Below are 17,305 nucleotides of genomic sequence, written 5' to 3'. Positions count from 1 at the left end.
TCCGCATCCTCGTTCCCAGGGTCTTCGTTCAGCATTGCGAAAAAAGTGTATTGTAAGTGCCAAAAAGTTAATTATAAACCAAACGTTTCGGGCTTAGCCCTTCATCAGTGGTGAATTGGTCGTAAATAAAACGACCGTTAAAAATACGCCACGAGAGTATGTATTTAAAGTCATGTCTCTAGCACGCGCGCGCGCGAGAACCTCAATAGAAACGGAAATCTAAGTTGAGGCCGCGCGGATGGCAGGTGCCAAGTTGGAAAATTAAGCGCATCTCCTGCCGCTTTCTTTGCTTGTTACCGCCGCAGAGCTTGACGCCGCGGACCTGTGCGTCCGCTGAGCTGTGTCCGTTTGAGCTGAAATGCTCTGCGACGGGGAGGCCAGACGCACTCTTGGTAATGCTTCTTAGATGTTCCCCAAAACGTTCCCTTAGAGTGCGCCCGGTTTCGCCGATGTAAATGGCAGGGCAGCGGCGACAGGAGATGCAGTAAATGAGTCCTGAGGACGAACACGTGAAAAAATCCCGAATGTTAATAGAATCCTTTGGGCCCTGAATGTTGGTGTTACTCGAGATGTGGTCACAAGTACGACAGCGGGAGTTTCCACAAGGGTAAGACCCTGAGCGTGCAGTAGCTTGCTTGGAGGCTGTGTGTACCAGCGTTGAACGCAAGTTCCTATCTCGGCGAAACGCGACCATCGGCGGCTGAGGGAAAATGTGAGTAGTCGCGGGGTCTTCAGTGACTACCTTGAAGTTTTCTAGCAGGATTTGCTTGATTTTGTTGTTAAGAGGGTGGTATGTGAGAACCAAGGGAATCCTGCTCACCTTTTCCTCTGTTGAGATGTTCTTTCGGAGGGCGTCGGTCTGGGATAGATCTTTTATCTTCTCCAGGTCTTGTTGGAGGGTTTGTGGATTGTAGCCACGCCTTTCAAAGAAAGAAGCCATCTCATGGGCTTGGTTGAGAAAGTCGGCGTTGTCGGAACAGAGGCGTCGTAGGCGTAAAAACTGGCTGTGCGGGAGGCTTTCTTTGCAGTGGCGGGGATGTGATGAGTCGTGATGAAGATAGCTGTGGGTATCAGTGGCTTTGTAGTGAATGGAGGTTGAGAGACGGTCACCAGAAATGCGCAATTTGATATCCAGGAAAGGTAACTCGGTTTCGGAGATGGTATGTGTGAATTGTAGAGCGGGATGAAAGTTAGATACAAATGCAATGTATTCCTCAAGTTCCACACGGTCACAACACGCGACTCCTACCACATCGTCGATGTATCGCTTGTGGAGCTGAGGCACAAAACCGGTGTACCGTTGGCTGATTTGGTCTTCCACATAGCCTACAAATAAACATGCGTAGTTGGGACCCATTTTGCTGCCCATGGCGACTCCTCCCACCTGATGGTAAAAGTCATCGTTAAACGAGAAGGCGTTAAGGGTGAGCACCAGTTCAGCTAAGCGAGTGAGTGTTGCCGTGGGTGGATCGAGCACGGGGCGTTTGTCTAAGAAGTATTTCAACGCTTCTAGGCCACTGTTGTGCGGGATCACGGTGTAAAGAGACTTGATGTCCATGGTGTAGAGTAACCTTTGGCTGGTGTCATCATTGTCAAATTGAAAACTGTTGAAGATCTGAAGTGCGTGGTTTGTGTCCTTGACGTATGTTTTAAGATTGCATACGAGAGGAGACATGACTTGGTCCAAGTACGACGCAATGTTTTCAGTAGGACAATTACACGCGGAAACAATCGGTCGCCCAGGGTTGTTCTCTTTGTGGATTTTTGGGAGGAGATAGAATTTGGAGGTCCTTGGAGTTTGTAAAACAAGATTCTTTGCTGATGTCGGTAGTTCGTTGGCGTGTATCATTTCATTGACGGTTGTTTTGATGATTTGCTGATACTCCTTGACAGGGTCTTGATCAAGGCGTTCGTAAAACCGACCATCAGATAGCTGGCGATGTGCTTCGGCATCATACAGGGGGCGCGACCATACAACAACCGCGCCACCTTTATCAGCCGGTTTTATGATGATGTCACTTCGTCTGGTCAGTTGGAGTAACGCCACAATGGACATCAAGTCTCTTTACACCGTGATCCCGCACAACAGTGGCCTAAAAGCGTTGAAATACTTCTTAGACAAACGCCCCGTGCTCGATCCACCCACGGCAACACTCACTCGCTTAGCTGAACTGGTGCTCACCCTTAACGCCTTCTCGTTTAACGATGACTTTTACCATCAGGTGGGAGGAGTCGCCATGGGCAGCAAAATGGGCCCCAACTACGCATGTTTATTTGTAGGCTATGTGGAAGACCAAATCAGCCAACGGTACACCGGTTTTGTGCCTCAGCTCCACAAGCGATACATCGACGATGTGGTAGGAGTCGCGTGTTGTGACCGTGTGGAACTTGAGGAATACATTGCATTTGTATCTAACTTTCATCCCGCTCTACAATTCACACATACCATCTCCGAAACCGAGTTACCTTTCCTGGATATCAAATTGCGCATTTCTGGTGACCGTCTCTCAACCTCCATTCACTACAAAGCCACTGATACCCACAGCTATCTTCATCACGACTCATCACATCCCCGCCACTGCAAAGAAAGCCTCCCGCACAGCCAGTTTTTACGCCTACGACGCCTCTGTTCCGACAACGCCGACTTTCTCAACCAAGCCCATGAGATGGCTTCTTTCTTTGAAAGGCGTGGCTACAATCCACAAACCCTCCAACAAGACCTGGAGAAGATAAAAGATCTATCCCAGACCGACGCCCTCCGAAAGAACATCTCAACAGAGGAAAAGGTGAGCAGGATTCCCTTGGTTCTCACATACCACCCTCTTAACAACAAAATCAAGCAAATCCTGCTAGAAAACTTCAAGGTAGTCACTGAAGACCCCGCGACTACTCACATTTTCCCTCAGCCGCCGATGGTCGCGTTTCGCCGAGATAGGAACTTGCGTTCAACGCTGGTACACACAGCCTCCAAGCAAGCTACTGCACGCTCAGGGTCTTACCCTTGTGGAAACTCCCGCTGTCGTACTTGTGACCACATCTCGAGTAACACCAACATTCAGGGCCCAAAGGATTCTATTAACATTCGGGATTTTTTCACGTGTTCGTCCTCAGGACTCATTTACTGCATCTCCTGTCGCCGCTGCCCTGCCATTTACATCGGCGAAACCGGGCGCACTCTAAGGGAACGTTTTGGGGAACATCTAAGAAGCATTACCAAGAGTGCGTCTGGCCTCCCCGTCGCAGAGCATTTCAGCTCAAACGGACACAGCTCAGCGGACGCACAGGTCCGCGGCGTCAAGCTCTGCGGCGGTAACAAGCAAAGAAAGCGGCAGGAGATGCGCTTAATTTTCCAACTTGGCACCTGCCATCCGCGCGGCCTCAACTTAGATTTCCGTTTCTATTGAGGTTCTCGCGCGCGCGCGTGCTAGAGACATGACTTTAAATACATACTCTCGTGGCGTATTTTTAACGGTCGTTTTATTTACGACCAATTCACCACTGATGAAGGGCTAAGCCCGAAACGTTTGGTTTATAATTAACTTTTTGGCACTTACAATACACTTTTTTCGCAATATTGACAGTTAGAAGTGCCACGCAGCGAACAAAGATTTATTCTTCGTTCAGCATGCGGAGGAAGAGGCATTCTCGTCCCCATAGCCCTTTCGTTTCTCTTAGCCGGCTTGGCACGAGAAAACGGAGGGCTCTGGGGACATAGGATTTTTGAATTAATTCGAATTTTTTTGATTGGCTGTTTGGAACAAAGAATTCCTAAACGGAAGTCGAAAACGTAACGACTCTCTCATACATTCTTTTGAAACGTCGTGACTGCATACATGAAGACCGGAAGTCCTAGAATCTAGGACTGGAAATCCTGTGTCCCCAGAGCCCTTTGTTTCCTCGTGCCAAGGCCCAGCCGGCTAAGAGAAACGAAAGGGCTATGAGGACGAGAATGAGGAAGAGGCTGTTGGTAAAACCCGTGGCGGTCAAATTTGGAAAAACACGTGACGGCTATGGATCCGTGACATATCCGTGACGGATAGATTCTTACATATTATAGATGCTTATAGATACAGGCTATAAGACTGAAATCCGTGACGACTGTTTAAGACTGTTATAGACTGATCAAAGGAGAGGAGAAATGAGTCAATTTCGTGAAATCCGTGACGACTAGAAGTTCCGTGACGGTTTTAGTAGTGACTCTACCTGTTTAAGACTGTTATAGCCACGCGCCACGTTTCTTTTTGTTTCAAACTTTTACACGTTATTTTCAAAAATAATACGACTTTTTTAATTTTCACAAACATGTTTCGACGGTACATCCGTCATCGTCAGTGTGACGGTTATGAAAGTTTACAGTGATTTAAAACGTGCCTGTTACAAATACGTTACATTGCGTTGAAAAGCAATACGCTAGATAAATTTCGAAGTTAACGGAATTAAAAAGAAGCGCGCACGCGTGCAGCTATAGGGAAAGCGTCAAATTGATGTGTTTGACCTGTTGATTAAGGTCCGGCTTTTCCCACTTGATGTACATAGACTCCTTAAGCTTAACCTGGTACTTAGTAGGCGCAGAGTCTAAGATCTTGAAGCAGTCTAAGTTACAAGAGGTACGGCATGACTCTGAAGCCTACAAATGCTTATAAACGTGAGAGTTTCTGTCCGATGACAAGTGCTCGTGCACGCGCGTGGAGAAATGTCGGCTTGTTTCGCCAACGTAACAAGCATTACAGCTTGCACAAGAAAATTTATACACGATGCGCGTACGGAGCCTGTCAGGGAGAGGATCTTTCACGTTGAACAAGTTCTTAATTTTAAAAGTAGAATAAACAAATTTGATGTCAATGGGTTTACAGAATCGATCGATTAGCTTGCGTACCCTTTGTTGTGCAACACCCGAAAAATGCCCGATGTAGGGGATCTTGAAATAGTGCTTGGGCAACTTTCATAACCGTCACACTGACTATGACGGATGTACCGTCGAAACATGTTTGTGAAAATTAAAAAAGTCGTATTATTTTTGAAAATTTCTACAATTTTGCTGCTGTCTCGACCATTTACACGTTATGTTTTAAAGCGTGCGCTTACGTGCTGCTATTTTAAATCGCGTGTGAAAGCTTTGATTTTTTAACTGATGAAGGCTTACGGTAAGCAATAGCCGAAACGTCTTGGAAAATAACATCAAAAACACAGTCAGTGACAAACCTTCAACCAACTATGTCTTCCCCTGACTACAATTACACTATTTTCAGACTACTGGTAGTCTCTGCCTTTTCTCTAAGGTCTTTGACTACCATTTTCGAGCGACTGTGAAAAGCAAACTTTTTTCTGCGTTTTCTCACGTGTAAAACATTCAAGTTTGTCTTGACAAACTGTCGCGTTTTACAAGTAAACCATTTAACGTTGTTTAACGTAAAAAAATACTCTCAAAATAAAAAAAATAAAAATAAACAATCGCTGATCTCTGTCACAACAATTGCCAGAAATGTAAAGCCGCCCTTTTCTGTCGACATTCATTGAAGAAATATAAAAAGTCGACGCAAAAGTTTTCAAAACCATTGTTTCATGTGCAGAAACACACCGGCGGAGCTGTCAAACTTGACATGTTGACGCTCCAAACGTTAATTGGTTCAGTTGAAAAACGCAACGGTTTGTCTAGTCAAACTTGAATGTTTTACCCGTGAAAAAACGCGGAAAAAAGTTTGCCTTTCACGGTCGCTCGAAACTGGTAGTAGGGTCGGAGCGCGCGGTTATATCAGGAACAACGCGAGCAAACTGGTTGAACTGGCGGGTGGATGAGAAGGGGCTTGGGGCGAGACGAGAAAAGACAGACTGTTTCATTCTCGTCCCCATAGCCCTTTCGTTTCTCTTAGCCGGCTAGGCCTTGGCACGAGGAAACAAGGGGCTCTGGGGACACAGGATTTCCAGTCCTAGATTCTAGGATTTCCGGTCTTCATGTATGCAGTCATGACGTTTCAAAAGAATGTATGAGAGAGTCGTTACGTTTTCGACTTCCGTTTAGGAATTCTTTGTTCCAAACAGCCAATCAAAAAAAATCGAATTAATTCAAAAATCCTATGTCCCCAGAGCCCTCCGTTTTCTCGTGCCAAGCCGGCTAAGAGAAACGAAAGGGCTATGGGGACGAGAATGAGACTGTTTTTCCTCGATCGCGATCCGATCGCGCGCGCACACTTGTCTCGCCCCAATCCTTCCTCGCGCGTCTTAAACCCTCCCTAGCCTCGCACTCCCTTACTAAATTTCGAGAGAAAAACAGACTGCAAGCAGTCTAAGACTCGACGTACGAGAATGACTCCTCCGCGGTTTGCATACAAACAACCTTGACAACTTTGTAACTTTTTCAATGAGCAGTCGATCATCAAACTTCTTACTATCGATTTTAATAATAACAATAATTGCTCGTGAAGCGAGGGCGAAGGCGTAGCGGGGTGTATAATTTTGTCCCTTAAAGAGCTCAGGCGGGATGAAATCTCGTGTGGAGTTTACGGTCTTTTTCTTCTATTATAGCGGAGCTCCCACGCGCCGAAGGCGCGCTAGCGGAGCATCCATAGGCAGGCAAATGGTATCCTATCGAACCGAGAAATTTTGGGAGTCGCCTACGTCCGTTCGTACGTACGCCCGTACGCACGGATACTGACAAGTCACGTTTTTTCCACGAGATCGCAAGTGATCACCCACAGCGGAAAGTACTCCCTTGAGAAATTAAAACAGTCCATTGAGAGTTAACAAGAATGTTCCAAATTTTGCCCACATAACTGCTATTAATAATAAATACTAAACAAGCAAAAAAGTTGAAACTCAGAGACTCAAAGGACAGTACAGAATGCAATATGGCCAATCAATCGACAGCATGATAATAATTTTCCAGGGTAATTTCGCATGAGAATAAGTCAAATGAGTTCACCTTTCAGTTCAGTATTGAAGCAGCAAACGTGATATTTGTGCTTTTCGTGCAAAGGTTTGTAACATGATACCTTTGTTTTTCTCTTAGACTGCTATGATGCGTTTAAAAATTAACGCCACGGATTCTACAAGAATCATGCCGCATTGTCCCCTTCAGCATTTAGAAAAAGACCTAAAAAATTACAAATTTTCAGAACAGTGCACGAGCAGAACACAAACTATTAATTACAAAGCATAAAATGTCGAAATTGCGGCTTTTCCCCCGAAATTGTCGCTAAAGCATTTCGTGCACCACATCATGCTCTCGCTACGGTCTGGTGAACACGTCACACGCTCACTCAAGCATGAAGCCGAGAAGCACGTAGTGTGAAGATTTTTTTCAAAAAATGTCGGAACCGTAACGAAAGCATGTTCAAACACTAAAGCGGCAGAGGTTTTACAAAATAAAACGGAGGTTAGTTCAACCGATGGAGAACAAATCAAAGGAAAGGAACTGACGGATGTAACATGATATTGTTGTTTTTCTCGCAGATCGCTGTGATGCTTTTTAAGTCTAATTAAATTAACGCCACGGATTCTACAGGAATTCAACCGCATTGAAAAGCACACCACGTTACGCTTTAATACAAAATTTCTAAACACGTCCCTGTTATTTTAATTTTCGATAGCTTGAATTTCAGTTTGATATTGAAACAGCAAACGAGATACTTTTGTTTTTGTCAAAAACATGTAACATACTTTTGTTTTTGTCGAAAACGGATGTAACATGATGATATGGTAACGTGATTTATTTTCTGCAAACAAGGCGACATTGATTGTAACACAGATATTATCAATTAATTATGAGATGCTAGATCACCTTTTCTAAGAAAGCAGCGTTGACATATCAAGAATTATTTTACATGAACTGCTATGACGCCTTAGTGTCTAATTCAATTAATTTGTGGTTTTAACTTGGGGCCACGGAGTCTACACGAATCCTTCTGCTGAAGAAAAACGCAATGTTCGTGACGTAGACTGATCTGCGCATGCGTTTAGCACAAAGTTTTTTTTCCAGAAAGAATCGCACCACAAGGAGAGCATAGTGCTTTCTGAAACAAATATATACCTTGAGTTCTTCAATTGTAGGCAGAAGTCCCCGAAGGGTGGAAGAATGGTCAGATTACACCTTTACACAAAAAGGACAGCGTGTTGGACAAAGCAAACTTTAGACCTGTCACCGTGCTGCCCGCATTCGACAAAGTGTTTGAACGCATTATCCATACACAGATGAGTACGTATTTTGATACCATTTTCCACGACTATACGTTCGCGTATCGGAAATTTCATGGCTGCTCTGCGGCGCTATTAACACTTACCGAAGAGTGGAAAGAAAAACTTGATCAAAGCCACTTTATTGGTGCTGCTACACTGGACCTTAGCAAGGCATTTGACTGTATCCCTCACGATCTTCTGTTGGAAAAGCTTAGATTTTACGGACTGGATGAAAGATCGTGGTCCCTTCTTCAGAGCTATCTCTCACATCGCTACCAACGAGTCAAACTGGGAAACAGTTTTTCATCGTGGAATGTCGTTCGTAGTGGTGTACCCCAGGGGTCAATATTAGGACCGCTTCTTTTTAATATTTTTATGAACGATATGGCCTATGCTATAAACGAGAGCAGCTTACTAAGCTTTGCAGACGACACCAATCTACATGCCTCAAACGAATGTCCCCGCGCAGTTGAAAACATGATTAACCAAGATCTGTTCAATGCCAGCTCTTGGTTCAAACAAAACGGTATGATCGCCAACCCGACAAAATATAACGCCATGGTGTTAGGAAATGCTAGTCAGCTAGTCAGTGTGACATCAAGATCGAATGTGAGGGTAAAGAAATTCCAGTATCCAAGGAGATAAAATTACTGGGCATAACTTTAGACGATAAACTAAAATTTGATTCACACATTGCGGACATTTGTCGCAAGGTGGGGAGCCAAATAAACGCTCTAAGCAGGTTAAAGAACATTCTACCTTGTAATACGAAGGAATCCTTGTATAGAGCTTTTATTTTACCTTATTTTTCTTATTGTAGTCAAGTTTGGTATCACTGTGGAAGAAGAAATATAGAAAAACTGGAAAGAACAAATGCGAGGGCCTTGAGATTTGTGTACAGCGACAAGACCTCGTCGTACGAAGCGCTCTTGCGGCGTATCGGATCAAAATCAACCTTAAAAAATCGTCGCACTCAAGATATGTTATTGACTGTGAACAATATTATTCAAGGCAGGGCACCATCCAGCTTCAAAAATCTTATAACTGAAAAGAGAACAGCGTACAATCTTCGCGGTAATTTTAATCTTTCCATACCTAAAGTGAACACTACCAGATATGGTCTTAACCCTTTAACCGGCAATCGTACATATGTGTACGAAAATCACCAGCAGTGATTGAAAAAACTCTAGCTTTTACATATCTGGGCACATGATAGTAATGACTGCTTTTTATGGCAAAGTGATAATTTTCATAGCTTTAAAAGCCAACTAACTGACTACAACTCTTGATTTATGTTGCATATGGTTGTTTGTTCAGCAGCAAATCTGAAAATGCCCGTTTTATACGTAACAGGACAACAACAAAAAAACACACATCTTTGCCTCCATTTTTTTAATGAAAAAATAATTCTGACTTCAAAAATATACATTTGCAGCAAACTTCAACCCTATTCCCTTCCGTTCACCAAGGAAATTTCCCATCAATCATTCAGCAGACTCAGCAATTACTATTCGATTAGAGCTATGCTTGCAAACCTGTAATTTCCTCGTTGGTGACCGAAAGGGATGCTTGGGAAAACAGTCATGGCGGCGGCATGAAAGGCTTCCTACCTTTATTCCATATATTTTTTATAAGTGTCGAGCCACCCAATCCTGCCGGCAAAATGTTGCACCGATTGCATTCTTTGGAAGTCAGAACTCGTCCAAAATGCCTTGGCAGGTCTTGGAATCCACCCACAGAACGGCCAGAAAGACAACTTTACCCATGAACCGCCATCTTTCGATTCGAATATTTCTGGCGTTCCAATCAAGACAAAATCATCTCTCACCTCTGGTTTCTTTCAGATGCTGGCCTCTACCCACCATTCTAGCTTAATGATGCCAGCCTGGGGGCTTCTGCAGTGAAAAATGACTCGAAAAATCACTTATAAACACAAAACGAGCCAAATCCAAGCCCAACAGCTCGCCGAAAGAAGCAACTGCCGACTACTGACGTCACAATAAAAATTTGAGCCCTCGGTGTTTCGAAACAGCACACATTTTTACTTGAACTTCTTATATGCAATCACGAAGTTCTACAGAATGTCTAAGCCCAGAAAAAACGTTTAGAAAGTCACAGAAATCTGCCGGTTAAAGGGTTAAGTCGTGGCGTTATGCTGCAGCAAAGCACTGGAACATGCTACCTCGTGATATTCGTTCCATGGCAGGCTCAAAGGACTTTTTGAAAAAGATTAGACAAACTGATTTCAATGTTTAATAATTATATTTTATCGCTTTTAGATAGGATTTTTATATTTATATATATATATTTTTTAGGAATCTTAATTTAGCTAGATGGTGTTGTTGTTTGTTTGTTTGTTTGTTTGTTTGTTTGTTTTTTTTTTTTTTTTTTTTTTTAACCATTTTAAAATAGTCTGATGTAATACTTTTATACCCTTTGTTTTGATGTAAATACTTTTGTAAATACTAAACTTTTAATCGTGGAGCACCTGTAAACTAGCTAACAGCTAAGTGTGTACTTTTTTCCACGTTAAATAAAGTATGTATGTATGTATGTATGTATTAGTATCGTAATGTACTCCCCGATTTACCAAGGGCACACGGTCAGGTGCTCTCTATCCCCGCCCCCCTTTACAGAAATAATTAATTAATTGATATTAATTAATTAATTGGCGATTAAAAGTTTACACCGCGTTAGCGGTTTAGTGATTTAGGGGTTTAGCAAACGCCAACCCACCAAACCATCACAATAGTGCATTCTGCACTAAAAACGGTAAATAAGCAAACGTCTGATGGCTTTAACGTCTTTTCGTTAGAGCGTCTGAACAACGCTCTTATAAAAACAGGACGTCGTTAACTAGTATACGAACAGTAAATAAGACAGACGCCTTTAACGTCTGATGGCTTAACGTCTTCGTGTCCAGTGTCCTCCGAGTGTCGAACCCAGTCATTTTTTATTTTTTTCTGAAAAGCTGTCTACTAAATGCATCCCGTTTTTATACCAGACGCCTTTAACGTCTTAGACGTTAAAGTCGTCTAGACGACATTATCGTCTCTAGCATAAAAAAAGCCAATAATGTTAGTAATACTATAAACTGCACTTTTTTGGCGTTTAACGCTGTTGGAGTGTTGATAATAATATTTTTCTTTCTTACTTAAGGTGAAACTGGAACAACTTTTGAAAATACCCGAGCTAAAGGGCAGTGACTACTCTCGAGGAATTAACGGCCTCAAAACCCCATAAAACTGAAAGGTAAGTGAACTTTATTTATCTGGCTTACAGTAGATCAAAGTTTGGGATGAAAAGATTCGAAATTCAGTATTTCATGGAGCATTTCTCACGATCAGTTGACTCCAGCGGAGGTCAATCGTTACAAATTACAGTGAATGTATGGGTTCAAATAGCGCATACCGTGACGCTTACGTCACGCAGCCTCAAACACAGACTTGTCTGCCTGTGCTTCACATACCGTATTTATTCGATTAAGGGCCCAACCTCGAATAAGCGCCCACCCTGAAGGTAGGAAAAGTTAATAGGCGCCCAGCCTCGAATAAGCGCCCACCCCCACCCCCCTTAATCAAAGGCTCTATGAGCAAAGTCGTGAATGTGGTATATTATAAACTGATAGCCCAGAATTAGCCAAAATAAATTTAAAATGTCTGCTGACAAACGACAAATTTTGTAATTGTCTATGAAGTCTGTTAAACGTACGTCATAGTTGAGTCATGTTTAAATTTCTAGCTGGTAAGTGATAAATAACCCCATATTCTAACTGAAAACTAACCATCCAGTAGTCCATCGAGGCCTTCTAGCTAAGCAGCTAAGAAGTAAAGATTATTTCAGAGCTTAAAATAATTAATGCTGAGAGAGACACGTATAGTGGTAACAAGATATGAGGTACCTTAAGATGCTGCGAAGCTGGTAATGGAAAGAAGCTAGGGAATTTTTTTTTCACCAAACTGTTTCACATTTACTAAAGGGTTCTTTAATTAATGACCAGGTAACTGAGCCATTTTATAGAGGACAGTGGTATTATTCGACATACATTTTTCTCTGTTAAAGAATGGCAGACACTGTGACAGAAGGCAAATAGTTAAAAGAAACTAACAGATGCCTCATACACGTGACTTCTAAGTATTGCAATTGGCAGGAAACAGTGAAGTCAACATACTTTATTATCAATTTAGAGGCCTGATACATGTAACAAATGAAAACTGCTGCTTATTTCCTTTTCTGGTATCTTTACTTGCAACCAAAAAGTTCACTTTACCCCTTTACATGCCACGAAAGTCATCAAATGAATGCATTTTAATCAGCCTTATTAATTCGTTTTTAAATAATCTCTATACATTGCTAGCCACCCTGCATAGATTTGGTGGCCATGTTGGATTAAAGGATCTGAACCTTAAAGCTTGTTTATCTTTAACTCTTTGTTTTCAGTAGTTAATAACAATGACTTCCAAATATTTCTTTTCAAGCTGTACAGTCTGCTAAAAGTCAATTTATAGAGAGCAGTATTCACTGTTTGTGAAATGAGAGTAAATTTGAAATAAAATTCTTTTTTCTGATCATATGTTTCATACAAGTTACTGTAGGATGTTCATTCCAGCCCACACCTCTTGACAGCCTAGCCCCATGCAGAGTTCAGTGATGTGCTGTATTGCAGGATATTGTTTTGGCGAATCTGTAAATTAATTCAAAATGCTATGTGCCTTGTTAAAATAAATCTGTAGGACAACACGTACAACAAACCATCTAAGTGTAAGCAATTTGTTATTTATCAGCATGGCATGCAACCAGGTTCCTTTTCGGCTGAGATGACTGCATGCATTTATTTGGGGGGGGGGGGGAGGCATAGGACATGTACAGAAATCGACCTTAAGGTTACTATTGTTATATTAGTGGCTATTACATTTTAGCGATTTTAGTGAGTTTTGGGCGAAAATCGCTAAATTAAATACTTGCTAAAATTTGCCTTGGTCAAATTTCAAGTACCTCCCCGGTACCCCCTTCCCACCCTAATGGAACACAAAAATGGATACTGGTAACTTTGTTCTTTTAGGCAATGCAATTTATGTGCATTCAATGTCAAGATACGGTAGTTTTTTTCTTTTACTGAACATTTATTTTCATCTTAGCCATATGTTCATCACCGGCCAGTAAAAGCTGGTTTACATGATATTACTAGTTCTTGAAGTTTTTGGAAAATCCCTATATTAAATAGTCGCTAAATCTTGCACAGAAAAAATCGCTAAAATTAATAGCCGCTAACAATAGTACTCTCACCCTTTGAATTAATGTTAAATTTCTTTGAATGTCTACCCCATAGCACTCAGTGGATGTTGACAAAGCAAAAAATTACCTGAGTGCAATGATACACCCCTGGAGAACTATAATTACCACAGTTGAACTAATATGTCCCTTTTTTGACAGACCATGTGTATGAAGAAAAAATAATTGTAAGGGACTGATGCATAATACTGTGTTTACAAATGTAGTTTTGCCTTCAAAAGCAGAGCAAATTTATCATTCACTAAAGGCTTGCTACCTAATGAGCTACGAATGCCAGAGGAAATTTTGATTTAAGTTTAAGTCACGAGATAGATGTACTTGGGAATTTCGTTAACGAGAGTGTGACAACGAATATAAAATATTACTAGATACAAAAACTTGACGAACGTGCAAATAAATGATCGACCGAAAGACAAAGCAAGCCAACTATAGATATCTCTAATTGTTTCGAAACGCATCAGTTTAATCTTGCTGAGTGCATAAGACTAATTTGTAGCGGAAAATACAACCTTATTTAGGGTGATTTATTACTTACCAACTATTTGATTGCATTTCAATGATCATGAAAGATAATTTCATATCCGCGGACTTTCAAAATAAGCTATTGTTCGGCGTGCAAGTTTCTTGCTTCCTTGGCCATCCTTTCCGTTGCATTGTGTGTAAATGTAGATTCGAGCAGTAGCCTCACTAGAAAAATTCCTTCCAGAAAGTAAAAAATATTCGTATTCTCCTGATGTACATCCACAAGTTCGCATTACAACTCGTGCAACCAGCCCTTGTGCCGTTCATCCGCCATTTTGAACTTAATTTAAACTTAATATAAAATTGCCAGGTTACCAAGGGAGTTTACACAAATTTAATCGCCAGCAGACCGCAATAAGTCGTTATTCACGACTTAAAAAGGGCACAAGAGGAATTTTGATTATTATTGAAGTTGAGATTGAATTTGAATACCCCGAAGAGGCTACCCCGAAGACCGAGTTTTTTAGTCTTTTTACTGAAACTTTTAATGAACAGTTAAAATTCTGTTTTGGTACATCTTCGCGTTTAGTTATTATACATTGTTTTCTTGCAAAATAAAAAATACTACTTGCTAAAAATGGTGAAAACTTAATAAGCGCCCAGCCTCGAATAATCGCCCACTCTCAAGGTCCAAAAATTTAATAAGCGCCCAGAGCACTTAATCGAATAAATACGGCAAGCATTTTATATCTTTTATCTTCCGTGATGTTCTCTACATCAGAATACCAGAAATTTAATGATCATCTGTACACGCCTAATGATAAATTATACCCATCACTTATAGTTCCCCATTATTACTCACCCCACCGTTACATCAGATTTTCTTTCCACAAAGTAATTTGCTGTACATGAACAAAAACTTTTACTTACAGATCGCTGAGTTATGACCCAATATGCTTTCTGAAATTTGTCTTAAAGAATGTAGATAGAAATAAATGTATATTGTCCCCTAGACTTGCCTACAAGTCAAGCACAGAGTGCAAAGCGCAAAAGCGATTGTGTGAAGCCTGATAGTGGGTGCAGGGCACGAAAGCGAGTGTGGTGTGCAAAAGAAGAAGCAAACAACTTTGTGAAAGTATTACTGTAAAAATATTTAAAATATACAAAATTTGAGCTCCCCAGCTGTTTTCGTTGATGCGTATTGGCCACCATATTTGTGGTCAATGGTATACGAGATGATATACCATTGCCTGTTAACCAATTAAAACTCTAGAATTGCAATATAACATTGCTAGTTTTTAATAATATGGAATATCCCACGAGTCACTTGTATTTTTGCGCGCACGTTGGATACGACATAGTTGATAGCTAACAAGGCAGTTTCAGGCTTTAGGAAAAAACGAAAACAGTTTGGGGTCTAGGAAGAACAAAATGTGGTGGTTTGCAGAATGTCTGACCTTGATAATAAACCCTGTGCAAAGGCCCATAAGCCTTTTTGCAATTTTTAAGGATAATTGTAGGGTCCGAGTTGAGGATCTTCAGGGATCTACAGGGACCTGAAGGATCCTTACAGGTTTTGAAAGAAACCTTGTGCTAGAGAAGATCTTAAAAGATTCTCATAAAATGCATCTTTTCAAAGTTCATTGAAGATCTTGTGAGTTTTTTCACCAATGAATCAACTTTAAATTATGTGACAACTGCAAATTTGCAGTAAAGCAGTTTAAAGCCATATTATGGTATATTCATTTTATCAGTAATCATTCAGCAGTTTTTCCTGAAGAACACTGTGATCACAGATGACAAGAGGTGTGTTCAGATATTATTGTTCTTTGCTTTTCATTGCATTGCTTGGACACCAGCCTTCACTGAGTTCTTTTTCATCAAGAGTCAGAAGAGAGAGAGTGCATGACTCACTCATTTCTTGAACTGGTTAATTCTTGACTCAGAAACTGCTTGGTCAGCTCATACACACTGAACATGACTGCCACTTGTGGCACCACCCTCAAGTAGTTGATTGACAAGCCACGGTACAATCCCTTCCTTACACCGTCTTCTGTGTATACTGTTACAAAGGTGTTGATACAGCCACTGCAAATATTGCACAATAACAAATTCAATATGTGCTGAAAATGAAAACCTGTTTGATCATATTGCACAAAATAATAATAATAACTAGTAATACGTGACTCGCAGGGCCTCGCGAAGCTCTGGGTTATTGTTGCCTAGTAACGGACAAAATACAATTCAGACAGAATACAAACAGAAACTGGACAAATAAAAGAAACAAATAAGAAAAAAAAACCTAGCCGGATTCGAACCCCTGCCCTCAGTCCCGAAGATCTGATTTCAAGTTCGACGCCTTACCATTAGGAGATTACAATTAAGAAGGAAAAGTGATGCAGCGCGCTTTCAATTAGAATCGGAGGAGGAGAGGAATATTCAATTACAGTCTGCTCGAGAAAATAGTGCCACGCGTAGACAACAACAACAATTACAGCAACAGGAACTAAACAGAGATGATTATCTTTCCAATGGATGGAGAAATCCCGATCAGCCTTTACATCAGCAACAATGGGTTCAGAACGAAATGGCAAATTTTCATACAACGCCAGTTTTCAACATCAGCAGTTTATAGCCTAAATAGGCGTTGAGGGAGTATTATGTGGAAATCAGTGTTATTTTAATCCAAAAAGAAAAACGAAAAAAAATGAAAGGCTCAGGATTCGAACCCACAAAAAAAAATAAGAAAAAAAAAAGAAAAAAAAAACCCTAGCCGGATTCGAACCCCCGCACTCAGTCCCGAAGATCTGATTTCAAGTTCGACGCCTTACCATTAGGCCACCAGCGCGCGGCGGCCGTGTGACGTCATTTCCGCCACACACCAAGCTCACAAATAAATAAATAAATATATATGACCGTAAACTCCACACGAGATTTCATCCCGCTTGAGCCCTTTGAGGGACAAAATTATACACCCCGCTACGCTCGGCCTTCGGCCTCGCTTCGCGAGGAATAATAATAATAATAATAATAGTAATAATAATAATAATAATAATAATAATAAGCATTTATATAAAGCAAAGAAAACATGATGTACAAATACTCAGTTGCACTTTACAATTAACTAAAATTAAGAACTGCTTATACATAAGACACACCCTTGACGCTTTTAAAATTGCTGTTAAAACCCATTTTTAAGCGATGACGTCAGGAAATCGCAAGACCGACCCGATCTTTTTGTCTTTTTCGGTCGAACAGAAATCAAGTTTAACTTGATAACAAGAAATCGCCGCATAGAACACAAAAGCAAAATACTCCCGTGCAGTTAGAATGGAACACTACAATGTATAAACGAAAGAGACTAATTACATATGATGGG

General features: G+C 41.2%; 1 protein-coding gene across 1 annotated transcript in view; it reads right to left on the bottom strand.

Moving 5' to 3' along the window:
- Positions 1-11,414: 11,414 nt before the first annotated feature.
- LOC144666777 (solute carrier family 25 member 16-like) overlaps positions 11,415-17,305 on the bottom strand; it is a 31,158-nt gene continuing 25,267 nt past the window's right edge. The window contains exons 9-10 of the mRNA XM_078528166.1: positions 14,373-16,014; positions 11,415-11,758 (exon numbers count right to left, since the gene is read on the bottom strand). Coding sequence (XP_078384292.1) covers positions 15,837-16,014 — 178 coding nt within the window. The 3' untranslated portion in view covers positions 11,415-11,758; positions 14,373-15,836. The remainder of the gene's footprint in view (positions 11,759-14,372; positions 16,015-17,305) is intronic.

This window comes from Oculina patagonica, chromosome 9 (assembly GCF_052425735.1).
Source record: "Oculina patagonica isolate OP01 chromosome 9, crgOcupat, whole genome shotgun sequence".
Taxonomy (NCBI): domain Eukaryota; kingdom Metazoa; phylum Cnidaria; class Anthozoa; order Scleractinia; family Oculinidae; genus Oculina; species Oculina patagonica.
This window is presented reverse-complemented; position numbering and strand designations above follow the sequence as displayed.